This window comes from Moschus berezovskii, chromosome X (assembly GCF_049115385.1).
Source record: "Moschus berezovskii isolate FMDL1 chromosome X, NW_MosBer_1.0, whole genome shotgun sequence".
Taxonomy (NCBI): Eukaryota; Metazoa; Chordata; class Mammalia; order Artiodactyla; family Moschidae; genus Moschus; species Moschus berezovskii.
In genome coordinates, this window is record NC_142488.1 from 10,787,799 (window position 1) to 10,815,106 (window position 27,308).

At 44.3% G+C, this 27,308-nt stretch overlaps 1 protein-coding gene across 3 annotated transcripts; it reads left to right on the plus strand.

Moving 5' to 3' along the window:
• Positions 1-2,088: 2,088 nt before the first annotated feature.
• MSL3 (MSL complex subunit 3) lies at positions 2,089-18,242 on the plus strand. 3 transcript variants are annotated; one of them, XM_055393291.2, is made up of 13 exons: positions 2,089-2,246; positions 3,533-3,615; positions 3,992-4,087; positions 4,427-4,518; positions 5,357-5,481; positions 5,987-6,109; positions 6,679-6,839; positions 7,565-7,723; positions 9,243-9,505; positions 10,292-10,401; positions 13,891-13,990; positions 14,325-14,409; positions 16,844-18,242. In XM_055393291.2, the coding sequence occupies exons 1-13, from the start codon at positions 2,145-2,147 to the stop codon at positions 16,941-16,943; spliced, it is 1,599 nt and encodes a 532-aa protein (XP_055249266.1). In that variant the 5' UTR covers positions 2,089-2,144; the 3' UTR covers positions 16,944-18,242. The 3 variants fall into 3 exon arrangements, with proteins under 3 accessions (XP_055249266.1, XP_055249267.1, XP_055249268.1); XM_055393292.2 differs by having other exon boundaries at positions 5,357-5,436; XM_055393293.2 differs by lacking the exon at positions 7,565-7,723.
• Positions 18,243-27,308: the final 9,066 nt, after the last annotated feature.

The window sequence follows — 27,308 nt, forward strand, 5'->3', positions numbered from 1 at the left end:
CCCACCACGTTCTTTACCTTTAACCCAAGAGGAAAAGGATGTTCCACCCGCATTAGACATGAAGACTTCCCTAGGGGTCCTAATCCGGATGAGGGCTGCCACGGGGTGCTCCCATTAGTGGGATTTGTAACTTTTAGGATCCTGAAGCCTTGTGCATTCTTGGACTATTTAGGAAGACAGGGGAAAAGGCATTGCTCAAGGACATAAGGGGTAGAAGTGGAGAGAAATAAAGCATCCGAGTTTTGCTGTGAAAGCTTAGAGTCTGGAGAGGAAATCTCCATTTACCAGCAAGAGAAAGGAAAACATTAATACTAAATTATGGTTTAAGTATGACATGCAATTATTTGTGCCCAGAGGTCCCCCTGCCATTTATGGGGAACACCATCGTCAAGATCTCATCCCAGATAAACCACAACCTGAAGAGGAATCATAGCTCTAGTTCTGGCTTCTCCACTGTATTATCCCAACAACTGTTGTTGTTGTTTAGTTGCTAAGCCGTGTGTGTGACTCTTTGCGACCCCGTGGACTGTAGCCTGCCAGGCTCCTCTGTCCATGGGATTCTCCAGGCAAGAATACTGGAGTGGGTTGCCATTTCCTTCTCTATTTCATAAGTCTGTAATCTAGTCAATCAATTAATCACTATTCATTGTGTGCCAAGAGTATGCATTGGCAGGCCTGGCTTCCCCAATGGCTAAGCGGTAAAGCATCTGCCTGCAATGGAGGAGATGCAGGTTCCATCCCTGGGTCAGGAAGATCCCCTGGAGGAGGAAATGGCAACCCACTCCAATATTCTTGCCTGGAGAATCCCATGGACAGAAAAGCCTGGCGGCCTACAGCCCACGAGGTCGCAGTCAGACACAATTGAGCACGCAAGCAAGAGTATGTAACGATGAGCTGGATGAGATTCCCTGCAGTCCTGCCTTCCCAAACTTCAGGAGTGGAGCATCTTAAAGACATTTACCAAGTAAACAGCCCTTCTACTGCGGGGCAGTAAATGCAAGAAATGGGTAAGTAGAAGGCTGAGAGGGAATCCCTGGAGTGGTGTATCATTCTCTAGGGAAGCTGGAGGGGTTTTCTCTTGGCTGTGTCCAAACTGTAAATGTGAAGGATGTGCATCAGGAACCCAGTCAAGGAGGAGGCAAGTGTACATTTCTGGAGGCAAGAACAGAGTGTGGAGGACTGGCAGTTCACCACCTCAGAGTCAGTTTGCAGATGAGTCTTCTACACTGCCTAAAGGCTTTCCACTCCTCAAAAGAAAACAAACCCATTACCATCTTTCCTGTTTGTAGAGGTCTGCCCTTCAAGAAAGGGTCTCCCAGCATCCATCATTCGTCCTGAGCGTCCCCTCTCTGTCCGGTACCTGCTAGTATCGGCCTTAGAACAACTGTCACCTGTAGGGAGTTTTCAATGTGTTGGAGCAGACAGACCTCGAGGGAGCATCTCTGCCAGTTGTGGGTGTTGGAAAACCACGGGGGGAACCTGAGACATGAGATGTTAACGACCCTGGTAAAGACCCATCAGCCTCGCCACCCACTGCTCGCCCGCTGTAACCGGCGTGCACCAGAGCTGCCACCTGCTCGTCCTGGCCCCGCTATAACCCCGCTGCTTTAATCTCTCTTCCACCACGCTTCGCTCCCCGCCTCCCACCGCGAATCAAGGCCACTGCCCCTCTAGATCCGACTCCGGCCCGCCGTCCTGCCCGCGGTGCCACAGCGTTCTGCTAAGTTGGCCGAGGCGGCGCGGCCAGGGAGCTTCCCCGGCGCCAGTGCCCACCCCAGGTTCTCCGGTCCCCGGAGCCGAGCGGGCCCCGGCGCGTTGACCTCGTGGGCGCAGCCCGCTGCGGCCGCCTTTCCCAGGAGGGCTGGAGGGGCCGCAGGCCGCCCGACTCCCAGCCACCCGGGAGCCCGGCGGCCACGCGCAGGGACGCGCTCGAGCGGGAGCGCGCGCGCTCGGCCGCTCCGAGGTCCAGTGGCGGCGCGGGGCGGGCAGAGGCGGGGCCGAGGGCGGGCCGGCCACAGCCTCCGCCAGTCCCCGCTCCCTCCCCGCCACCCCCGCCGCCGCGCGCCACCTCCCAGCCCCCACCCCCTCCCCCACCGCGCGCGCTCCGCCCGCCCCGGAGCCTCGCCCTCCGCCACGATGAGCAAATGAGCGCGAGCGAGGGCATGAAATTTAAATTCCATTCAGGGGAGAAAGTGCTGTGCTTCGAGCCTGACCCCACCAAGGCGCGAGTGCTGTACGATGCCAAGGTGCCAGCGCGGAGGGGCAGGGAGGAGGCGCGGGCCGGGAACCCCGGGACGGGAGGCGAACGCGGATGCGGGTGCTGACGGTGCCGCGGCGCGGGGGAAGTGGCGGGGCTCGGCGCTCCTTGCTCGCGGCTCCTCGGCCTGCGCGGCGCCGCGCGGGCGGCAGGGGGCGCTCGCGGGGCGCCGCGGCGGGGAGTCGGAGCTGGGACGCTTCCGCTTCCGCCCTGGGCCGGGGGCTGCGCCGGCGCTGTCGGAAAGCTAGCGCTGGCGGCGTCGCGCTGCCGGAGCCGCGGCGTCGGTCTGTGCACCTGAGAGCGGCGGGGGCTGCGCGTCCAGGAGGCCGCTTGCTCAAGGCCTCTGCCTGGAGGTTAACGCTCCCCGTCCTGTGCGGTCTGGGGCCGCTTGGGCTCCCGCGCGATGCCTTGATCGAGCGGCCCCGGCCCTAATCCATAGGTAACACCGCAGTGCTGGCTGTCAACTGGCGACGCCGTTGCCCTGGGCCCGTCGTGGCCTGGGCTCGGCCCCTCCCGTAGGCCCGGATCCACTCTCCGAGAGCCAGGTTGAGAGGGTGTCTTCGTCCTCCAGGGCCTTGCACCATTTAGGTTTTCAGTCGGCCGTGTCGTGCCCCCCTGCCTGTCCGCCTAAGTTTCGGAGGTTGGGAGATAAAGGAGCCTCATCAGCAGCTCCTCCGGTCTAGGTGGCGTGAGGGAGTGGGTCTCGCAGGTCGGGGGTGGGGGCTGGCCCCAGCGCCCCTCCGGGCTTTACATTCTACTTTGGGGCTCCACCCCCGCTGCCCCTGCCTCAGGTTTCTGTTTGCCATGCCACCTCCCTCCCCGCCTTGGGTCTCCCCAAGGGTGACACGCCCCTTCATTTGCCCCCGAATTTCCCCCTGGGGACACCGCTAGGCGGGATGGCAGAATCTGCGAGCCCAACGGGCCCTGGAGCCCAGGAAACTACAACTCCCAGAGCTCTGTTGGCAGAGGCTCGCTTGTCAGGCCGGGACTCTTAGTTAGTGACAACTCGGCTGACTAATGGCTTCAGAAGCTACACCCGTTCTCACACTCAGAGACCAATCAGGGGGTGGTTGGAGGGATGTTTCCTATTTTGAGGCATCCACTCAGGGGAAAAAATGGAATTGAAAGGAAAAATGTTTCAGCCCAGCTCTCCGTCTAAAAAAGGAAAGAATGCTTTCCTTTCTTTTACAAAAAAGCCCATGATCTAGTTTTCCTAATCCAGCTTCTGATATTCTGTATGTTCTATTGTTTGTGGACGATATTTTCTGGTTTCAGATCGTCGATGTTATTGTTGGGAAAGACGAAAAAGGCAGAAAGATCCCAGAATATCTGATCCATTTTAATGGTTGGAACAGAAGGTGAGTGTACTTGTTAAACCGGACTGAAAATTGATCATCTGCACACAGGAACATTGCAAACTTCTTTGTTAAATTTTAGAAACACTCCTAGGAAAGTTTCATTTCCTGTTTTTGCTTTTTTGTCAAACCTTACCTACGCTGACGAATGATTACTTCTGAGTCGACTATATTTGGATTCTTTATGGGTGCTTTTGGAGACTCCCATTGCTTTTGTGTCTGAATGAGTTGTGGTTTCTCTTTTTGTGATTTAAAATATTTAAATAATTTTCTGAAAGGTAATTTTGAGACATCTGTTCCTGTGTGGTGCTTTTAACATTTGTTTCATGTCAGACTAAAACACTGAATTTTACACTTTTTTCCTCTTTTGTGTCTTTAGCTGGGATAGATGGGCAGCAGAGGATCATGTCCTTCGTGACACCGATGAAAATCGGAGATTACAGCGGAAATTGGCCAAAAAAGCTGTAGCTCGCCTGTAAGAATACCAAAAACATGAATTTTGCTCAATGTGTTTTCTTTTAAGGTTTAGAATTTTTGTCAGAGAAAACTTTAAAAATCTGATAAACGTGTCTTATCAAGTCATGTAACATATTTAAAGCATAGTAGCAAATAGTGCTTCTATTGTATTCGAAATAACTGCTGTGCTTTCAGAGAGATTATCGTGTAGTATTCTGAAATGGAGGTTACCACTTATCTTTTAAATGTAATTATATCTTCGATACTTAAGAATTATTGTTGCTGCATTTTTTTTGTTTGTTTTTTTAACCTCAACACCCATATCAGTCAACATTTCAGGGGTATTTATCCGTTTCAGGAGAAGCACAGGAAGAAAGAGGAAGCGCTGCAGGTTGCCTGGTGTGGACTCTGTCTTAAAAAGCCTCCCTGCTGACGAAAACGATGAAAACTGTGAGTGGCTTGACTTATTGTCTCAGGTTAAAAGGAGTTTTGCTGCTGCTGCTGCTGCTAAGTCACTTCAGTCGTGTCCGACTCTGTGTGAGCCCATAGACCAAAGCCCACCAGGCTCCCCCTTCCCTGGGATTCTCCAGGCAAGAACACTGGAGTGGGTTGCCATTTCCTTCTCCAGTGTGTGAAAGTGAAGTCGCTCAGTCGTGTCCGACCCTTAGCGACCCCACGGACTGCAGGCTACCAGGCTCCTCCATCCATGGGATTTTCCAGGCAAGAGTACTGGAGTGGCTTGCCACTGCCTTCTCCGAAAGGAGTTTTACCTAGTTCTTTTATACTGCAGGATTGAGGGCAAAGATTCACTGAAATTTTAGACAAGGGAACATGGTAAGCTCATTTCATAAAACATTTGCCCATTTGTTTTTGATAATTAAAGTAGCAGTCAGAAAGTCCCTAGTTAGACCTGGTGGTCTTGCACATGACCCCTGCCTTCTCAATCAGTGTCGTGTAGTAGCCCCTCAGAGCTCCATTCTCATGTTTTCTTCTTGGTACCTTGCTCCACTTGTGAATGTGACAGGGAACGATAAGATCCTTGGTGACTAAACACTTGCAGATCATTTACTTGTGTGGTTTTTGCACCCCTTGAGGTTGGTATTATATTCTTTCAAAATGAATTTCTATTCTGGAAGGTCCAGTATTTGTGTTCGGTGTTTAAACTTTATGCTGGACAGTAGTTTCTTATTACTAGCGGTAAGCCAGGCATGCCGCCCTAAGGAATTGTGAATGTAAGGTTAAGGAAGTGTGTAATGCAGGTTTGCCTGCTGTTTTCTGTTTTACCCAGCAATAAGCAGTTCCTCTGACAGTGAAGAAAAGGATGGAGAAATAAGTGAAGAGGGTGATATTGAAGAAAAGACTGAAGTGGTATACAGTTCTTATTGGAAAAGCTCTTTGGCATATATTTTGGTGGTAAAATTTTCTAGTTGTGAAATGTTTTGTCAAAACCCATCTTTTTAACCAAATGTGATAAAATTGTACTTCATATATAAGGGGGAAAAAACCCTTTTTACTATAAAAACTTCTCTGTGGCTTTTTATACCCATGAAATGTTTCCACAAATCATTTCACCCCTTTTTTTTCAATGAAATTGTGAACATTTTATAATGCTGATTAATTTTTAAATGGTGTGTATCAAGAGTTTAGCATCTTCTGTTTGCCTGAATACAAAGTTAACATGAATCCCACTGGTAAAGTTAAATTGGGAAGAAAAGAAACAAGCATTTGCAATGTTGTTAGTGCCCTGAAACAAGTTAACTTTTGGCCTTTAATATACTTCTCATTAGAACATGTGACAGCATTACTGGTGTCAATGTCAAGGATTAACTGGTCTGTTTCGTTGTAGCTGTGCTTATGTTAGTCCTTTGGGTGTAGACTCTCTGTTTTAGGTAGTTAAAATGAAATTGTGATATTGCAGAAGGAAGGACCAGAGCTGCACGCAAAAAAGGAAATGGAAGAAAGAGCAATAACTATAGAAATCCCTGAAGTTTTGAAGAAGAAGCTTGAGGACGATTGTTACTATATCAACAGAAGGAAACGGGTAAACAAGGAGAACACATAAAACGTGGATTTGTAATTGAGCCATATTTTGCAATCACAGAAAGTTGAGAACCTTGGAGGGATGAAACTCAGGTTCTGTACTGAGTTGGGTTTTAAACTTCTCTGGCAGTAGTGTTCTCCTGATGGAAGTGTGCACAGTCTTTTCCAGCCCTGGCTGCCTGTTAGACTCTTCTAGAGAGCTTTGCAGAGTCCTGATGCCTGGGCTTCAAGCTTAAGGTGAAAACTGATCTGTGACGTTGGGAGTGGCAGCTGTGGATATCTTAGAGGTTCCCCAAATGGTTCTAATGGGTCCCTAAGCTGAGAATCATTGCTTGCATTTATTTTTAAAATTAGTTATTAATTAAATTATTATTGTAATCTACATGGGGATATGATCAGTAGAAGAAAAGTCAGAGAGTTTCAAAGCACATTTACTTAAAGAATTATCTTCGTACACAACTGACTTTAAAATAGAGCTTCAAAAATAACATACACAAGACCACTGTTTCTTGGAATATATGGTTTATCCAGTGGAATGTGTACATCAAATGTTTATGTGTTTGTTGACAGTTAGTGAAACTTCCATGCCAGACCAACATCATAACTATTTTGGAATCGTACGTGAAGCATTTTGCTATCAATGCAGCCTTTTCAGCCAATGAGCGGCCTCGTCACCATCATGCCATGGCACACGCCAACATGAATGCACATTATGTCCCAGCGGAAAAGAAGTAAGTGGGGGAGGGAGGGGTGGCATTTCATGGTTCACTCTGGGTATTAGAGAGTAAACTTCCATTTAGAACACGTAACACTGTCTGTTTCAGTGACTATCAATTCACGTACTGTAACACTTAACTCACACAGTAAGCAGTTAAGTTTCAAAATACTATCCTTTTATCGGAATGTTCAGTAACTCTTTAGGAGCCTGATTTAGGGAGCTAACTCTTTTTTTTTTTTTTTTTGCTTTGAGAAGTACCAGAATGGGGACTGAGAACTTTGTTGAAACTTGTTTACAAACAGGTCTTTACCCTAATCTGAGTAAGTGTCCTCATAGCTTGCTTTGGGAACATGACCCAGCAGGAGTGGAGTCAGACAAGTAGATTGTTCCAGTTTAAACAGGTGTGTTAGTTCATCATGACCACCCCCTTCAGCTGCGGGTGACTGGGGTGTGTCTACTTTCTGTAGCACAGACTACTTGGGCTCCTTGTGTGGCACTGAGCATATTCACTTGAGTTCAGTGTGTAAATGAAAATTACTTGCTTACTGCACTCTATATCCTAGGTCTGTGCTCCCATTTAATTCTTTATTGTTGGCACCTACAGACTTTGTGTTTTGCACACTTAGGTGTAATATATAGTGTTTAAAACTCTTCCTGATTAGAAATGTGCACCTTCACTGTGACATTTTGAAAAGTTCTGTTATTTTATTGCATCTCTAATCTCTTTAATCCTTGCAGCGTTGACCTTTGTAAGGAGATGGTGGATGGATTAAGAATAACCTTTGATTACACTCTCCCATTGGTTTTGCTCTATCCATATGAACAAGTTCAGTATAAAAAAGTGACTTCATCCAAATTTTTTCTTCCAATTAAGGAAAGTACCACAAACACTAATAGGTAAGTTAGCTTGCAGTTCAACCATCAGTTATCAGGAATCAAATAGCTAGATCTGTTTTAAAGATTTCCATTGGATGCTACGGGGCCAACATGTTTGGAGAAGGGAGTACATTGCAAACCACTGTCCATCCTGGTGGTTTTCTTTTTTCTTCGGTAAGCTTGAGTCATCATTCACTTTCAAATGTCTGTGGAAGTTTTTACCAAGTGAAGATTTCAGTGTAGAGAAAGTGGCTTTAGTGTAGCCAGTGCCCTTCTTTCCAAAGACAGTGGGGTGAAGAGAGCATGGTCTGAGAAGGTTGGGTGTGGGTTTGAATTTGTGACTTGGCGAAGTGTCATCTGAGTCTCTTGCTTTCCCTCTGAACAATGGGAAGAACACTTGCCTGTAGGTGGTTATTAAATGAGCAAGTGCATGAAGGGCCGGCTGCCTTAGGCCTTCAAGTAAAGGTTAGTTTCTTTCCCACTTTGCTGTGTCACCACTGTCTTCCCTCGGTGACCAAACATTTCCAAATCTCCATTCTTTGGGTTCAACAATAGTCCCCCCACCCCCACACCTGAGTCCATGCCTCTATCTGTGTAAGCTGCTTCCTTGTCTGCCTCAGGCCCATCTTCCCAAGAGAGTGGTCTGTTTTCATGATTTCCACCCCTGCATCTCCTCTTGCCTGTTTCCCATCTATCTTGGTCTCCCGCCTCCCTCTGCTCCCCAGAGTCACTGACAGCTTCCCACTTGCTGCACCAAGCATTGCTCTCCTTTCCCCTCACCCCCTTGCTCCCCTTCCTCCTCAGGTCCTGTCTGCTAATTGTCTGTCTGCCTTACGACTATCTCTTCTTTGGCTGCCTTCCTTCCCCGTTGGTTCCACCCCATTTGAGAGGCCTGTGTGACTCAGTGGGGACCTCTGTTGATGTCCCCACACCCTCCTCCAAACCTCAAGATTCCCAGTGTCTAGAGTGGACCGCATGTTTCCACAAAATGTGACCAACGTTTGTGTCATTCTAGCCCTATCAGTAGTTACACTGTGATGAGATGATGTTGTATTCTTAGTCTCGCCACCATGGTTTCTCAGCCTTGGCTCAACTGATGTTTTTAATTGGATCATTGTTGGTGGCGGAGGCCGAACTGTGCACTGTAGGATGGTGAGCAGCATCCCTGGCCTTCACCCACTGGATGCCAATGGCACTTTCCCAGTTGTGACCATCAAAACTGACTGCAGAAGGTGTCTGTGTTCCCCCCAGAGTGGAATCACCCCTGAGTTGTGAACCACTGATATAAAACAAGGACAAAGGGTATCACAGCCTTTAATGCCAGCGTGCCTTGAAGAGTTAAAGGGTGAAAATGGTATAATAATGTTTAGTTACCTTTTGAGAAAGTGTTTGTTTTGGCATATCTGGAAGTGAAAGTTTCTAAGCCTCCTGGAGTGGAGTGGAGGCTGTTTTCTGTCTGAAGGACATTGAGGAACCCCTCCAGGCTTTACAGAGGTTCTGTGGGCCGGGCGCGTGTGATGTGTTCCCCTTCCTTCTGTAGGAACCAGGAGGAGCTCTCTCCAAGCCCACCTTTGCTGAATCCATCCACACCACAGTCCACAGAGAGTCAGCCAGCCTCAGGCGAGCCAACCACCCCCAAAAGGCGCAAAGGCGAGCCGGAAGCCTTGCAGTCTCTGAGGCGGTCCACACGCCACTCTGCCAACTGCGACAGGCTGTCTGAGAGCAGCGCCTCACCCCAGCCTAAGCGCCGGCAGCAGGACACGTCTGCCAGCATGCCCAAGCTGTTCCTGCACCTGGAAAAGAGTAAGTCCACTGCCCACAGGAAGGCCATGCCGGAGAGAGCTGATGCCGACTCTGTGCTTGGTCTGGGTCAGGCACCGTGCTCCTGAACCCAGTCCAGCGGGAGATGGGAGCCCCCCCACTACCCCTGCACCTTCAGCTCTACAATCAGGATTCCTGGTACTGACCAGTTTCACGCTGGCTCACCTGTCCGTTGGCAGTCCCTCCCTGAAGCCCTGAACAAGTTAATGTCCTGTACCTATGGATCTGCCTCTTCTGGGCATGAATTCATCAGTGGAATCAAACAATACGTGGCCTTTTGTCCATGGCTTCTTTTGTGTAACATACAATGTTTTTGAGTTTCATCATGTTGTACATAGTTTATCTCAGTGAAGTGTGAAAATGAAAGTGTCAGTCGCTCAGTTGTGTCTGACTCTTTGCGACCCCCTGGTGTAGCCCACCAGTGTCCTCTGTCCATGGGAATTCCCGGGCAAGAATACTGGAGTGGGTTGCCATTCACTTCTCCAAGGGGTCTTCCCAACTCAGGGATCAAACCCAGATCTCCTGCATTGCAGGTGAATTCTGTCTGAGCCACTAGGGATATCTCTGAACTTGATTCCTTTTCTTTCCTTTTTTTCCATCAAATAATATTCTAGGTACTGTCCTTGACAGGGAAGTCTTATTGGTAAAAATTAATAACTTCTCTGCTGTTTGCAAAGGTCTTCCAGCAATCTTTAATTCAGTAGCTGTATGATTAATTAGTGGATAATTAATGAATTGGTGACTAATTAAAGCCTTTTCCTTTTAAAGAGACACCTGTTCACAGCAGATCATCCTCGCCTGTTCCTCTGACCCCTAGCAAGGAAGGGAGTACGGTGTTTGCTGGCTTTGAAGGCAGAAGAACTAATGAAATAAATGAGGTAAAGCATTAACGTCTGTTGTTCACCCCCTTTGAACCCTTCCTTTTGTGTTTTCTTAAAAAGTCTTATAAGAGGAAATCCGTTTGCTTAGAAGAAACATTATGTTACTCTTGCCTTAGAAGAAACATTATGTTACTCTTGCCTTAGAAGGAACATTATGTTACTCTTGCCCTGGATATTAACAGAATTTTTTGTATGATGTGTAACATTGTATTTGTGGTTTCTAAAATGAGACAATGGTTAGGATTATAGCCCTGCACTTCCATTCCTCTTCTATTTCAAGTAAGTCCAAGTATTGAAATAGGAGTATTGTTATTTTATAGAACAGTTGTCAGTACAGTTTTTCTGCAAAAGGCCAGAGAGTAAATATTTTAAACCTTGTGGGCTACATAGTCACTGTCGAGACTCCCCAGCTCCAAAGCGGCCCCAGACACTGTGTAAATGAATGAGTGTGCCATGTTCCAATAAAACCGTGTTTATGGACACTGCCGTTTGGGTATCAGATAATTTTTCGTTTATGTGATATTATTCTACTTTTGGTCTTAACCATTTAAAAATATAAAACCTATCTGTAACAGTATAATAGCCATCCCTTTGAGGGCATGCTGTATGCTAGCATCGTGCCAGGTGCTTGATCTAAATTACCTCAGGTTCTTGAGAATAGCCTTACCACCAGAGTTCCCTTTTACAGACAGGAAAGCTTCCGTTTGAAACTATTTTTAAGGCCAGTTAACTGAGATACATAGTGAGTATTTCAGGAATTAGGAGATGTCTTAGTCCAGTGTTCAGGAGATGTCTTGCCTAGCAAGTTTCTGTGCACAGGGGAGGATGGCTTTACGAGACAGAATGTTTGGTGACAGGGGTCAGCAAACTTTTCTTATAAAGGGTCAGATTGTAAATCTTTTCAGGGTTGTGCATCAGCTTGTGAAAGTGGTGTGAATGGTTCACAAATGAGTGTGCTGGGTGGCCCCCAGATTCATTCATGTGTGCTCAGTTCAGTTCAGTCGCTCAGTTGTGTCCGACTCTTTGTGACCCCGTGGACCGCAGCACGCCAGGCTTCCCTGTCCATCACCAACTCCCGGAGCTTGCTCAAACTCATGTCCATGGAGTCGGTGATGCCATCCAACCATCTCACTGTCTGTCGTCCCCTTCTCCTCCTGCCTTCCATCTTTGCCAGCATCAGGGTCTTTTCCAATGAGTCAGTCCTTCTCATCAGGTGGCCAAAGTACTGGAGCTTCAGGATCAGTCCCTCCAATGAATATTCATGTGTGCTAAGTAATCAAATTTCATATGATTTTTATATGTCGTGAAATAGTATTCATTTAATTAAAAAAAAACATTTAAAAACAGTTGTTTTAGCATGAGGGGGTTGCTTTGGCTCAAGGGCTATAAGTTGACTGACCTCTACTAGAAAACCCAGTTCGTGTTCCAGTGATGTTGAGGGAAGGTTAGGAAATTCCTAGTGCAAGCAGTCCCTGCTGCTGCTGCTGCTAAGTCACTTCAGTCGTGTCCGACTCTGTGTGACCCCATAGACTGCAGCCTACCAGGCTCCTCCATCCATGGGATTTTCTAGGCAAGAGTACTGGAGTGGCTTGCCATTGCCTTCTCCGAAGCAGTCCCTAATTTTCCTTTTTTCAGACTAGAAAGCCCTGCAGGTGTTTTTATTCAAGAATCCTGTTTCTTACAGCAGTCCCCAACCTCCAGGATCTTAGGCTGGATGAGCTGAGGTGGAGCTGATGTAATCATAGAAATACAGCGCACAATAGATCTAATGCACTTGAATCATCCCCAATGGAAAAATTGTCTTTCATAAAACTGGTTCCTGGTGCCAAAAAGTTGGGGACCGCCAGAAGACATCTGAATTGAGGCACAGCCATTCCCACTCTGATCACTGGTGCAATGCCGCCATCTAGTGGTGATAGGTACAGCTACAAGGTCTAGTGAAAAAGTGGTTGGGGTTGGACAGGCTCTCACGATGGGACCTTGGTGCATTCCGTCTGCATAAAGCCTCCATCGCAGCATGTTTTCCCCAGGGTCCTGCATCCTGACCACCTGAGACTCACTCTCCCAATGCCGTTTGCCGCCCAGCCGCACCAGGGAGGGTCTGGACTGGCGTAGTCCTGGTTGAGATCACAGGTGATTCCTGTGCACACCCCGGTTGAGACTTCCTCCACTGGAAATCTGTTATTTCCCCCCATAATGCATCTTTGAGAGAGCTGATTCACTACATTGAGCTGCAGAATTGAGGGAGGGATGTGGCCAGGCTCGCTAACTAACCACACAATCTGCTTTTGCACATGAGTGTGCCCTTCGTGCCTCCAGTGATGGTGGATTCCCCCATGTTCACTTTGAGTGTCACTGTCAAAACAGTTGCTGAGCTTTAGCTGTGTGCACCGTGGAGTTCGGTGCTAGGGGTAGTATAAAGAAGCAGAAACTTACTCCTGCCTTGAGGCTTGTATACCACAGAAGCGTGGGGTTGGTGAGGCATGGGCTGCAACCTGGGCCTTCATCATGGAGACGGATGGAACCATGGTGGTGCTTGTTAATTTCTAAAATTTCATTTGATTAAATTGACGACATCAGCCTTTCTGGGCTCATTTTGGCATCCTTCTGCTTTGTCTTATAGAGGGCTTTCTTTGACCCAGCTATTTCCAGATTAAACTTGGCAGATCCCAAAAAGCAAAGCAGCAACTAGGTAGAATAGACCTATAATTTGCTGAAATATTTCTCTGGAAGCTCATCAGAGAGTTTTGAAATTCAACTGTTACTTTAACAAAAGCCCCAAATCCACCCACACTTCTGGAATTCAAAGTGAAGGAAAAGCAGTCAGTTGCCAGGGCTGAAGTCTATTTTCACTTGATTCAGTGGGTGAAATTAGTTTCCAGAGTGACTGTAACATAGCAGAAACTTAGAGAATCTTGACACGGTGGTAACATTTCTCAAAACAACTTTTATTGCTTCATTGTCTACAACAGCAGAATTTTCCAGTGAAGAAGAAAGAGCCGAATGACAAAACAGTTACAGCTAATTTATAGGTAGAAGCTATTGAAAATTAGAAAACCAAAAACCAAATATCTTCCCAATTTTAAGTCCTCTTTCCTTTTTTATTTTTATGAGTTTGTGTTTATTTAATACAGTGGCATATTTTTTTCATCTGCACACAATTTGTCATAATTTTAGGTGATTAGAACTGTCTCCATATTGCAAAGGAAGGTGGGATGGCTTTAGAACCTCCAAATTGGTTTCTTGTCATTGTCCTGTTCCATGTTTGGTTTCTTCCCATTTTCTGGTCCATCTGTGAGGCAGCTCCAGAGGTGCCAAATGGATGGGAAGCTCCAGGGTAGAAATGAGACACTTGATGAGCCGTGTCTTTCTGCCAGCCTGGCAATGTCAAAGTGTGTGTATTTCTGCTGGAATTCCAAATGTAAAGATCTGTGGGTAATGGAGTGTGAAGATATAACAACAAAGTATTCACTGTGCTTTTCACAGGTCCTCTCCTGGAAACTTGTACCTGATAGTTATCCCCCAGGTGACCAACCACCTCCAGCCTCTTACATTTATGGGGCACAACACTTGCTGCGTTTGTTTGGTAAGAAATCCTGGTCCCTGCTTTCTTCTTACCTTTTTTATTTTCCACTTTAACACCTGTAGGCTTAAGTACACCTTGTGGTAATTTGGGGGTCTAAGAAAAATCATTGAATGTTGATCTCTTAAAAACAATGAATCTTAAATTTCATACAAATTGTGTTTGTGATATTTGTACTTACTACTCTATGTTCAGTAAGAGTTTTGGTTTTGTTTGGCAGCATAGATGTTAGTTTCAGTTTGAATAAGGTCATGGGGACCCAGAGGATCCCTGAGTGTGTCCCACTGATCGCCAGATTGTGCCATTGTAAATGATTTTGCTTTTCTTTTTAATGCAGTGAAACTTCCAGAAATCCTTGGAAAGATGTCCTTTTCTGAGAAGAATCTGAAGGCTTTACTGAAGCACTTTGATCTCTTTCTGAGGTATTGTTATTACTTTGTCAAAACTTACCCTGCCACCGTATATATGACTTTTCTGAACTTGTCTTCAGCAGATGTAGAAGCTAGCTCTGGTATTTGGAATGGTAGCAGTATTACCTAAATATGGTTGGTTCTGATAGTAATTGTAATATGGGGAGTTGGAGCTGTTTCATTTTTTCATAGTTTATCTGGTTTCTAAGCAAAGAGTCGGAGAAGGCAATGGCAAGCCACTCCAGTACTATTGCCTAAAAAATCCCCTGGATGGAGGAGCCTGGTAGGCTGCAGTCCGTGGGGTCGCTAAGGGTCGGACACAACTGAGCGACTTCACTTTCACACACTGGAGAAGGAAATGGCAACCCACTCCAGTGTTCTTGCCTGGAGAATCCCAGGGATGGGGGAGCCTGGTGGGCTTCCGTCTATGGGGTCACACAGAGTCGGACACGACTGAAGTGACGCAGCAGCAGCAGCAGCAAGCAAAGGGCACAGAGGTAAAATTTTTTTGTGTCACTGGAAGAATCCAGTTGGATAGCCATGTGAGTAGAAAATTAATTTTCTAAAGAGGTGATTGAGATTGATAACTATTTAATTTTATGTATTTTATTCAAGAGTACCTTAAGCATGTGATTTTTCTTTGTTCCATGTACATACATTTGTAGGTCTGATTTTGGTGTCTACTTTGGAGTTAAGAGAAATGATGAATCAGTCTGTGCTGATAGTTTGTGAATTTGGAGAAAGATAGTGTTTCCTCCACCTGACAGAGCCATTTTATTGTATGGTTGTATCATTCACCCTGAGGCTGTGCCCTCTGCTTACCTGGGGCTGTAGATTGCAGCCTCCTTTACGCCTGTGGCCCAGTTTTTCCACCTAGATGTCTATTGACTGGTTTCTCCCGGCCTTCCAGGCTGGTTGTCACTCTGCCTCACCCAGTGTGTCCCATCTACCTGACCTTGTTTCTTCTTTCTAAGAGGATACTCTTTCCTTGTATTTAGCTCCCAACCTGCAAGAGCTAGTCAAGTAGGATTTACTGGAGTGGAGAACCCTCCAGCCAGTGAAATGAGTCTTGGCCTTTGTAAAAGATACTTTCCTCTGGGTATTTGGAATAATGTATCAAATGAGTAGAATTCAACTTTGAAACATTTTATTAGAAACAAGTTTCAAAAATGCCCTAATCTCCTTCAGCCTTCCCCTCAAACAAACTTACAACTCTGTTTTGTATAAACATCAAATAATGCCAAAATGAGACAGCTACTAGTTAGCACAGGAGAGCCTTCTAATTCTGAGATATGCCCAAAACAAAATAGAAATTAGGGTTTTAGGAGGTTACTTACATAGATTTACAAATCAAATCATACAGCTGACCCTTGAACAACATGGGTTTGAACTGCACAAATCCACTTATGCGTGGCTTTTCTTTAATAGTATATACTTAGTACTACACGATCAGTGTGGCTGGTTGCATCTGCGAATTTGCAGGAACAGTGGATACGGAGGGCCCAAGTAATAAAATCGTTATACAGGGATTTTCAACTCTGTAGAAGGTTGGAGCCCCAACCCCCATACTGTTCAGCTGTAATGGGTTATGAAAATGGATCCAAACATGTCAACTAGAGAATCAGTAGATCGAGAGTTGCTATAAAAAAGGTACAATCAAAGAAGAAAAAGTCACCTCAGATGAATTTGACTTGGTTTTTACTGAAGAAGGTGTTGCAGAGGTTTATCCTTACCTTTTTAGGAATTGGGACAGTTGGGAGGAGGTCAGGGAAGCAAACAGGAAGCTGATTACTTAGCATGCTGGTTCATGTGGCCCATGTGAGCCTGTTTGAGCCTTTCATGGTGAAATATTTGATACTTCAGAGTCAAGATAGTGTCTGTGTGGCAGATTCCTCAGTGACTTGCTATATTTCAATATCAATCCATAGTCAGGCATAAGTCAGTCTTAGGTTTTTACTACTAAGCTGGAACTTGCAGCATCTTTTGGCAACGGCAAAGTAGAACTCAAAATGCTCTTTACTGATTAAGCCAATCAGTTTTGTTTTAACTTAGACCATGTAAGTACTGTGCATTTCTCAGGTGACATTTATTGAGTTAACAGTTTATTTTTTATAGTTTGTTTTTTAAAACAGGAAAATGTAGAAATACTCAGAGGCCTTTTTGCATGGAAGTGTTTAGATAATCAAGACTGCCACCTAGTGGAGTTTAGAAGCTGTAGAAATAGAAATTTGTCCACTGGCTAGTGAAAGGATTCCAATGAAATAGTCATTAACATAGAAGCCAGGTATGTGCAATGAACATAATCAGTATATAGAAATCAAGATTATATTATTTTTTTCTACCTAGTACAAAAAAAGTGAAATGTTACAGTTGTGGAAATTCCTGTTTTGCTTCCTAGTATTTAATCTTTACTGTGGTGATCATAGGGGCTGTTTTTTTTTTCCAGGTTTTTAGCAGAGTACCATGATGACTTCTTCCCAGAGTCTGCCTATGTTGCTGCCTGTGAGGCGCACTACAGCACGAAGAATCCCAGGGCGATTTATTAAGGTTTCGATGGTCCTAGAAGAACAGCTTCTCTATCTAGTTCTCGGTTCCCAGTAAAGAACTAGGGAGTCAGTGGGCCTTCTTTATGCAGCAAGCACATGTGACACCCACCCTGGGGGCCTTTGGCAGAGGTGGGCCCGTTTGTTTGAGTTGCTTACCTACTGTAGTTATTTCTGTTAAGGATTACTTCCTCAGTGCCTTGATGGCCTTCAGCATCTAACCTTTGCCACCATACACGTGATCTGTGATGGCAGGAAAACAGCAGCTATATTCACAATGACTTGTTCATGAACATGTGCTTAGGTTGGGCTGTTTCAGTAGATGGAGCTACTTGTTAGCAGTAACTACGTCTTTTAGTTATTTGTTAGCATTAAACAAAATTGTTTTGCAAACTGTTTTCATTCTTGTGATAAGGCTGAGCAGCTCTGTCCCACAAATTCTAGTTTTGCTTGGAAACTGCAAAGTAGTCCCTGAATATTTTAGAGGGAATCAATATTGATGGCAAAAGAAAATTTGCAGCTATATATTTGCTTGTTAAAGTTCCTTTTCTATAAAACTTTATTTTTGGTGATTTAAATAAAGCATTGCCTGAATGTTTGAGATTTTATAGCTACACTTGGTTGTGTAATATTATGGTTCCTTTCCTGTAAAATGTTATTTTTGGCCATTTTGATTAAATCATTCCCCATCTTATTGGAAGGAACCAGGAGAGAGTTTTTACTCTAGTCTTGTCCTTTTCTCTTTATTTGTTGTAGGAAAACAGTAAGGTAACTTTGATTCCTAAATTTTGTATTTTATTTTGCTTTCCCTTTGTACCTTTTTTGTTAAGGAGTTTTGTTTTTCTTTCCTTTCTTTGATTTTCCTACCTTGGCTGCCTAACTGAAAGGTGGCTCCTAGAAGTTGGTACAGCCCATCACTGTCTTTTTGCCTGACTCTGGGCTGGTTTGTGGCCAACATATTTATTGTCTTACATCATTACATAAAATCTAGCAAGATGATGTTAAAGGACCTGATAGCCATTGGGAAAAGGGGTTTCAATAGATTAAGATTAAAAGCAGTAACTTGGGGAAGTCATGTTTACACCCCAATGAAATTAGACTCTTCAACACACCAGTTAAATCTTTTTTTTTTCTTTCTTTGTTAGTAATTGGAGAGACACTTTTTTTTTAGCTTCTGCTTCTCTTATGCTTAAGCCAAATCCCTCCAGATGCTCATTTGGGACAAAGCCTTAGTGCATTTTTAAGCTGATTGAATTATGTTGTGCCTACTTAGTTTCAATAAAAACAATGCTATTTTCTATGTCTCTCTTTCCTGGAATACGTCTTCTAAACTCAAAGTGAATTTGTAAATGATGATTTCTTTGCTTTAACTCTCCCTCTGATTGGTGTAAATAGTGGGGCCAGTAAGCAGAACGTATATCCCCAGTGACTCTCCATCACGTGGGATGACGCGCTCACACAGCTCTGCTCCTTTGCACGGAGACGGGCGCATCCAGTAGGGGCCCGGCGCAGATCACCTCCTGTGGTTGGAAATGTTGCCAGTGTACCTCTGGCATGGAAAGCATGCATGTTACATCCGTCCTCACACACCAACAAATACAATGAATGAGTGAATGAGCAAGAGCTCGCGTGTCGAACAGTCCGATTGTGGTCTCGGGATGGCAGATATTTCTGAGGACCAAAGGAAAAGCAATGAAGGGGCTGCTTCAGGAAAAGAGGGTTGGGGCGCGTTTGCTGGGGGCTTACAGTGCAGACCTTTCTTTCATCACCATAAGTGACCGTGGCCAAACTGTCAGCCATTCACTTCTAGCTTGAGAAGATGAATATGTGCTTTTGACCTTTTTGTGGAGGTGGATTGCCAGGCTGGGACTGACCTCCAGTCAGGCAGGGAGAGAGCACGGATCCCCCAAGAGCTGGTAACACCAGGTTCGTATGTTCTTTCACTTATCAAAAGTGGTCTAGCAGGAGGCAGACAAATGACCACATACGATTCCATTTGTGACGTGTCCAGAGGAGGCAAACTATAGAAACAGTAGATCAGCAGTTGTCAGAGGATGGGAAGTGGAGAAGGCAATGGCAAGCCACTCCAGTACTCTTGCCTAGAAAATCCCATGGATGGAGGAGCCTGGTAGGCTGCAGTCTGTGAAGTCGCTATGGGTCAGACATGACTGAGCGACTTCACTTTCACTTTTCACTTTCACACATTGGAGAAGGAAATGGCAACCCACTCCAGTGTTCTTGCCTGGAGAATCCCAGGGACGGGGGAGCCTGGTGGGCTTCCGTCTATGGGGTCACACAGAGTCGGACACGACTGAAGTGACTTAGCAGCAGCAGCAGCAGAGGATGGGAAGAGGGAATTGGAACTGACTGCTAATAGGGCTGAGGTCTCTTCAGGGTGATGGAAATTTCTGGAATTAAGACAGTCATGATTGTTGCTCCACTCTGTGAGTTTACTAAAAATCACAGAATTTTATATTTTTAATGGTGAGTGTTATGGCGTGTGAATTATACCTCAGTTAAAGCGTGGAGATCTAGGGATTGGCTATGCCTAAAACTCAAGAAAAATATTCCATGGAAATCCATTTTTGATAGCTGAATGGCTGGCCATTTGATCTAATCATTCACATGTCTTCTTTCATGCATCATTGCCCAAGGCAGGCAAGGCTCCTTTCCTCACTCCACTGACTTTACACTTCACCGGACGGTCAGGAGACCCAGGACCATGCCTTCATACAAAGTCTTTTATAGGAAAACGGGAAGTTGGCAGATCTTCAAACTTCTCTGACTCCCAAATTCTGCATGGCAGGGTATGAGGAATAATGATATACGGATATTCTGATATAAGCCAAAATGATTAACAAACAGTTTAGTGACAGCAAAAGTAACATGAATTAAAAATAATGCAAACTATAGCCAGGTCGTCTTTACAAGTCTTTCTATTCTGGAATTTCTTTGCAACATCAATCTTTATCCTTCTAAAAGGTCATAAAAAAGCATAAGTGGTAAAGTGCTTGACTGTGTTTTTCTATTGATTTGTACTTCTCTCATTCAGATTTACAACTTTCAGTGGAATGATTTAATAAGTCATTTTGGAGCTCTACTGTGGCACAGGGTAAATTACACCAGCCTGCAGGTTCTATTTACTGTTCAATCTTCACTGTCGTAAAGGTGACTTTTGAGATAATTTCAGGTCGTCAGCCTCTATTAGTTACCCATTATTATCCAGAAAATAATTTTGAGTGGGATGATTTGTGAGCTGTATAGAAACACACCTATTAGAGTCAGAGGATGAAGGCTGCTTAAATGTGCTTGGGCAGTACATAAACTGAAAACAAAAATGCTCTATTAGAAAACCTAGTAAGCTTTTCTTATATGATAATCCATTTGATCTTTTATATTCCATAGTTCATAAAACTTAACCAATCAAACCCTGTTTTAATTTGGTGGTCTAGAAGAAGCCATAGTGTGGTACACAGAATGAAGAATGTTTCTAAATCTTTACATGCCCACCATCTCCATATCCCTAACCCCTGAAATGTAAATTTGCAGTTTCTCTTATTACGAGGTAGGATCTAACATGTAACACTGTAAACCAACCGTACTTCAATTTTAAAAAGATCCATTTTCCTTCCCTCTTGAATTTGGTCTGGGGTGTGTGTGTGTAAGAGTGACTGTGAGTAGCTGTTGACGAGAGAGTTGTTTTCCTACATAGAAAAACCCAACTTGTCTGGCTTGGGGACTTGCTTTGGCCAAGAAAATGTGCCAGAATTGATTCACTTCCCTTCTCTTCCTTAGATGTGGACAAGCCTGGGCTAACCTACTGGATGATAAGAGACATGTTGCCTAGTTATTCTCATCACTCAGCCAACAGCCAGCCAATTGCTCAACATGTGAGTGAAACCATTTTAGACCAACCAACCCACCCCTAGCCTATACCAGCCCAGCACAGATGCATAGACACATCAGTCAAAATCTGCCAAGCCCATCCTAGGTTAACAGAACCATCCAGTTGACCCATATATTATGGACTGAAAATAAATGCTTATTGTTTTAAGTCACTGTTTGGGGGTGGTCAGTTATCCAGCAATAGCTAGCATCGCAATGTGCTATACATTTTGCACACTCTATGGAACAGCTCAAAGTCCATTGCCTTGGCTGAAATGGCTGAAATTCTGGCATGTTCAGAAGCCATCAGCTCACCAAAGGAACGCATACCTGCTCTTGCTTCTAACCAGGTACCAAATGACAGAATGGACAAAGATAGCAACACACCCCAAGATCCCAGATCTTGTAGCTAGCATGACCTGGGTTTTATTTTGTAAAAAATTTAAAGTTTGCAGAAAACTTGAAAGGAGAATATAATAAAATACACTTTCACCATAAAATTAACTTTATTTTGTAAGATTTGTTTCCAGCCACTGTTTGAAAAGAACTAAAACATTTTGGATTTGGCTAAAATTCTTTTTTTACCATTACCTGATGTAGTGTGGACAAATACTGTACACATGAAACTTCCTGCTCGTATACTCTTCATATTTTAACATATAGATTCATATTTACATAGATACATATACACACATACATACATGCATAAATATACATTTGTACCTATACAAAACTGCATCAACTTGTATTCTCACATAGGCACACACTTAGTTCTTTTAATTGCTGTATAAAAATCTGTCATGTGGATATGCTGCTGCTGCTGCTGCTGCTAAGTCACTTCAGTCATTTCTGACTCTGTGTGACCCCATAGACAGAAGCCCACCAGGCTCCCCCATCCATGGGATTTTCTAGGCAACAGTACTGGAGTGGCTTGCCATTGCCTTCTCCGGTGGATATGCTATCCTGTATTAATTCCTTTACCACTGTTGGACATTCAGATTGTTTCCAAGCACCCTTTTAGCTAACAGTGCTGCAAAGAACTAGCCCTTGTACATAGTTCTTATATTCAAATGCCAGTCCTTCTCTAGGTCATACAGCCAGAATTGTTGGATGCTCAGACGTGTGGTTTCTTTTTTTTCACATTTTCTAGAGTCTAAAGTTACCCCATTAGACAGAGATTTGGCTTTACTAGAGTTCCTGGGTGTTAAATTTCAGGGAGGCTGTCTTGTGAGACATTTAAAACACGGAGCTAAAGAAAAGAAAATGGATGGAAATTTGAAGTCTCTTTGAAACTTTCTCCACATTACCTCATCTCACATCAAGCCCTCCCCCACAACAATGTTTTCAGGTGGTAATGGGGATTGTTCTTTGATGGGCTCATAGAAATTATAAATAAAAACTTAACTTCACAGTGGTAAAAAGCAGAGTAGGAGGTGATGGTCTGCTACTGTGCTCACTCATTGGTTTCCAGAGTAAGCATTATGGAAAGGAGTTGATTGGTCACCTGAAAAATATTTCAAATATTGTGTTGAATTGGGCAAATGCACCACATTAGATAATTTCTTAGGGGCCATGGGTTCCTTAGTCCATAGGGCAAGCCAGTTCTTTGGTTTTCTCAATCGAGAAGGAGGACAAATTTTAAAACCTGATTTTACCATTCTGAGACATGATATGGTAAAAATACCATGGTGCTGAAGAATTGATGCTTTTGAACATGGAGTTGGAGAAGACTCTTGAGAGTCCCTTGGACTGCAAGGAGATCAGTCCTGAATATTCATTGGAAGGACTGATGCTGAAGCTGAAACTTCAATACTTTGGCCACCTAATGCGAAGAACTCATTCATTGGAAAAGACCCTGATGCTGGGAAAGATTGAAGGCGGGAAGAGAAGGGGACGACAGAGGATAAGATGGTTGGATGGCATCACCGACTCAATGGACATGAGTTTGAGTAAACTCCGGGAGTTGATGCACCAGGGAGGCCTGGTGTGCTGCAGTCCATGGGGTTGCAAAGAGTTGACATGACTGAAGGACTGAACTGAACTGAGCCATGGTACAATCAAGGTTCGGTCAAACAATATTCTCTCTGTAGCCAGGAGAAAATCAACAATACTCCTTGTTGCTTACGGAGTAAGTAGCTAAATGTTCTTAGATTTTACACATCCCCTGTCAAAAGTGCATCAGTCCACAAGAAGCCTATCCTCCCAATAAACACTCTTCTTAACAAATTGTGTGTACCCTTTGTCCTTTGGGTTCAGTCCAGACCAGCAGATCATGACAGGATGATGTCAGCAGCACCCTAGTGCTTTCAATGTGTAACCATATCTGAGAGCCACCTGAGGTTTTTTTGATTTATGCCAGGTTACATTATAGATGCTCTGTAATACAGCTGCTAGTTTAAAATTCTTATAACTGGCAATAAGAATTGCTGGTTTGTACTAGAAGTAACAGAAGTAATACCCCATCATGCATTTTGTATAGAAAAATGAGGAAAACTAAAACTACTGGAAAGCTACATCTTTGTCCTTAAAACTTCCAAGCCATCACTCCTCAGCCTTTTGGCTAAGATCAAGTGTAAAACTTCCAAGTCAGAACGATCACAAAATCATGATTAAAATTATAATGATTAAAATTATAATGTAAACTGCTTGCACCCAGAAATCACTCTAAAAGAAACATCTATATGTCTATTTTTGCTCACTCATGTCCGACTCTCTGTGAACCCCATGGACTGTAGTTTCCCCCCACCCCCAGGCTCCTCTGTCCATGAAATTGTACAAGCAAGAAGAGTGCGGATCCAGGGGATCTTCCCAACCCAGGGATTGAACTTGCGTGTCCTGCATTGCAGGCAGATTCTTACCCTGTGCACCACCAGGGAAGATTGTTCTGCCCTTGAAGATGTTTGGAATCAAGGCTCTGATTTGGGAAATATCCATCACATCTTGTACCCCTAAGGGAATTTTTATAAAGAGGTTTCAGGTGTTGCCAGTTTTTCAGTGATTATCTGGCAGTTTCAAATGCACCGCTTTCTGCTGTCCTCTGTTTTGCTGAAAATGGGGCTTGGCAAACCACCTTTTTTCCTGTGCTGGCTTTGCTTCCTGTTTCCGCCAGTAGAGGGCACTGGAGAGGGAAGACAGAGCGGGGCGGGACTTCGTCCTGCTGCTCTGGCTTTTCCCTTCTCGGACGTGAGGGCACCTCGCCCTGGCAGCCGCAGTGGGTTGCAGCCTCCGCCTGCTTTAGGCACTTTCCAGAAGCATCCTTGTTGGAGGTTCACCGTTCTTCAGAAGCCCCTTCTCAAACCCCTGGTCTCAGCAGCAGCCGAATAGCAGCACTTTCTGCTCCACAGGTATCAACACGTCATACACGTTTGGAAAGTTCTTGAAACATTTGCCAAATTGCTTTCCAGACGCATTTTTGTGATTTACACTCTCACTGGTTACATGTGAAAATGCTTCTAGAAAGCCCGCTCCAGTGCATTTGTTAGTCTTAATTAACTTATCTTTGTCTTTTACCCGCAAGGACTTAAATATGTATTATCTGATGCTTTACAGGTAAAGTTTACGAAACCCAATCCACATTTTCAAATTGTGCCTGCCTGTTTGTTTACATTTTCAGAGTTATTCTTCAGTAGCTGTCGTTAGGCCCATTTATTTTTTATTTAGTTTTTTGCTTTTTGACGGCACCTCGTGGCATGTGGGCTCTTAGTTCCCCCACCAGGGATGGAAGGCATGCCCGATGCAGTGGCCACGGGAGTTTCAATCGTTGGACCACCAGGGAAGTCCTCTGTTAGGCTCATTTTAACACTTATAATTTATTTCGGAGGTATTTTCCTCTTTTTAAAGTTGATTTTATTTGTCAAAGTGACCACATTTATGGGGGGGGGGATTCCCACAAGAAATTTGCAGTTAGATTGATCAATAAGGCTATATTTTTCTTTTCCAATATATTTCTCTTTATGCTTAATTTTCTTCATCCTACTTAGACTCAAAAATAATTTTACTATTTTTTTAATTGGAGTAAAATTGCTTTACAGTGGTTTTTCTGCTGTACACCGAACTGAAACACACTGTAACACACACACACACACACACACACACACCCGAATCCTTGCTCCCACCACTACCCCCATCCCGCCCCTGGAGGTCCTCACAGAGCTCATAGCTGAGCTCCCTGATATAATTATAGAGCACTTGGCAGTGTATACATGTAAAGGCTACTCTCTGTTTGCCCCACCCACCCCTTCCCCCACTGTGTCTACATGTCCGTTCTCTAGTCTGTCTCTATTCTTGCCCTGCAGATAGGTTCATCTATATAAGGTTATTATTTTTTATTATTAAACCAACCCACCCCTATTTATTTTAAATCACATGATACTAACGCTTTTCAGCCCCCCAAATAAAACCAAGATAAAAACTGAAAGGCAGAGACATATCAAAGCACAATTAAAAAGTGGGGGGAAAGATATCATCCATCCTCGCACCACTATAGCAGGTGCCACAGTCATTTTGGATTTTTTTCTTCCAGCCTCCTCTTTGCTGCTGCTGCTGCTGCTGCTAAGTCACTTCAGTCGTGTCCGACTCTTAGCGACCCCATGGACTGCAGCCCACCAGGCTCCCCCTTCCCTGGGATTCTCCAGGCAAGAACACTGGAGTGGGTTGCCATTTCTTTCTCCAATACATGAAACTGAAAAATGAAAGTGAAGTCGCTCAGTCGTGTCAGACTCTTTGCGACCCCATGGACTGCAGCCCACCAGGCTCCTCCGTCCATAAGATTTTCCAGGCAAGAGTACTGTAGTGGGTCGCCACTGCCTTCTCCACTCCTCTTTGAGGCAAGGGTATTTCAAAGGTTAGTTGAAGTCCTTCTGTTCTCTAAGTCATGTCTGACTCTTTGTGACCCCATGGACTGTAGGCCCCCAGGCTCCTCTGTCCACAGGATTTCCAAGGCAAGAATACTGGAATGGGTTACTATTTCCTTCTCCAGGGTATCTTCCTGACCCAGGGATGGAATCAGAGTCTCCTGCATTGGCAGGTGGATTCTTGATCACTGAGCCACCAGGGTCCCCTGTTCTATGATATTTAAATTATATTTGCTTAAACGCCCTTTTCCACACTCCCTGGGAAATCTAATCCCCTGCTCTACCTTTCTGTGACACCAGGTGGACTTTTCTTCTCAAGGCTGTATCAGTTTCTTCTCCATAGCCTTCCTCTTCTCAATTGTTTTCTCTGGGAGGAGTTATCAACTTTGATCCTTTTATCACTAGTCAATTACAAGTCACCTCTCATCAGCTGACTTATTCAACAGCTGTGGTTTTGGTTTCTGCAGGATTTGTCCTGCAGGCTGTTTTGGTGCTCCTTGTCTAGAGAAATTCTGCAGTACTTTTCCTGCTTTCTAAAGGACTTTAATTATCTAGGAAGGAGATTTCAGATTCTGATAATACCCACATAAACTATCTGAAACTAACTAAATGAATATAATAATGAACAACTAGTGAGTTTGTACTTGTTATTTTTATAACGTTAGCATCACCCCCATGCTAATAGCATCAAGCACCATTTGTAGAATCTGTTTATGATTTAGAGAGTGACACATGCTTTTTCCTTACTTGATTACCATTGCCTTTTCGATTCTATAAAATCACTTAATGTCTTCAGGGAAAGGGTATTTGATAATGTGAAATCCTGTTTGGTAAGCAGAAGGCAAACAGTGGGATAGTTGCAGTTTTCAAAGTACATTCAGTAGCTTTCTATTCTGTGACTCCAAATAGCTGAGTTCTTGGGCTTTCAAATAATGAAGCTAAAGGAAAGTCATGATTTCAAAACCCTCTTGCCCACTTTTTTGTAGTGACTGATTTTTTTTTTGACCTCTGCACTTTTCTGTAATCCCTCAATATCTCATATTTCATTCGTGATACATTGCTGCTGTATGAGGTCATGGCTGGGTTTTTTTCATATCCACAGATGCCCATATGTGGGTAGGAATTGTGGAGAGTTTTTCATTAGTATGCACACCATTTTTTTTTTGGTTTGTTTTATGGGAGGGGGTTTTGGGGGAGGTTTGCATGCCATTTAAAAGTACAAGGGATTTCAGGGAAAGGAATTTCCTTCCTCAGCACCAAAGATGCTTCATCTATTTCTGTGTGTGTGCGTTACATAAATCAGATATGCCATTCTTCTCATTGCTACAATGTGACCTACATTAAAGCCAAAGGGAAGCAAAACACTATGCAATCTGTTAAAAAGTAAATATTTTAACTGTTTTTCAAGCCGATGGTATTGCCCTTTACAGCCATTTCATTCTAGGTCTCGGGAGTTTATTCTCTACCTGTGTCTGAGACACCAGAACCGAAAAGCTTGTGCTGCCTTCTGGGCTTCCTTTTCTCAGCCTGGAAGAGCTCAGGCGGGAACACTGCCTTTCCTTGTCCTATCCTCACGTTTTCCAGTTTGCCCCTGGATCAGACTGTCACACCCTCCCCTGGAGGTGTGTGC

Bases quoted from the DNA above. Each gene is read 5' to 3' on its own strand.
- MSL3 (XM_055393291.2), top strand. From the start codon at position 2,145: ATGAGCGCGAGCGAGGGCATGAAATTTAAATTCCATTCAGGGGAGAAA. The intron at 3,616-3,991 runs GTGAGTGTACTT...TTGTGTCTTTAG, and splicing joins TTTAATGGTTGGAACAGAAG to CTGGGATAGATGGGCAGCAG. The intron at 5,482-5,986 runs GTAAAATTTTCT...GTGATATTGCAG, and splicing joins CTTTGGCATATATTTTGGTG to AAGGAAGGACCAGAGCTGCA.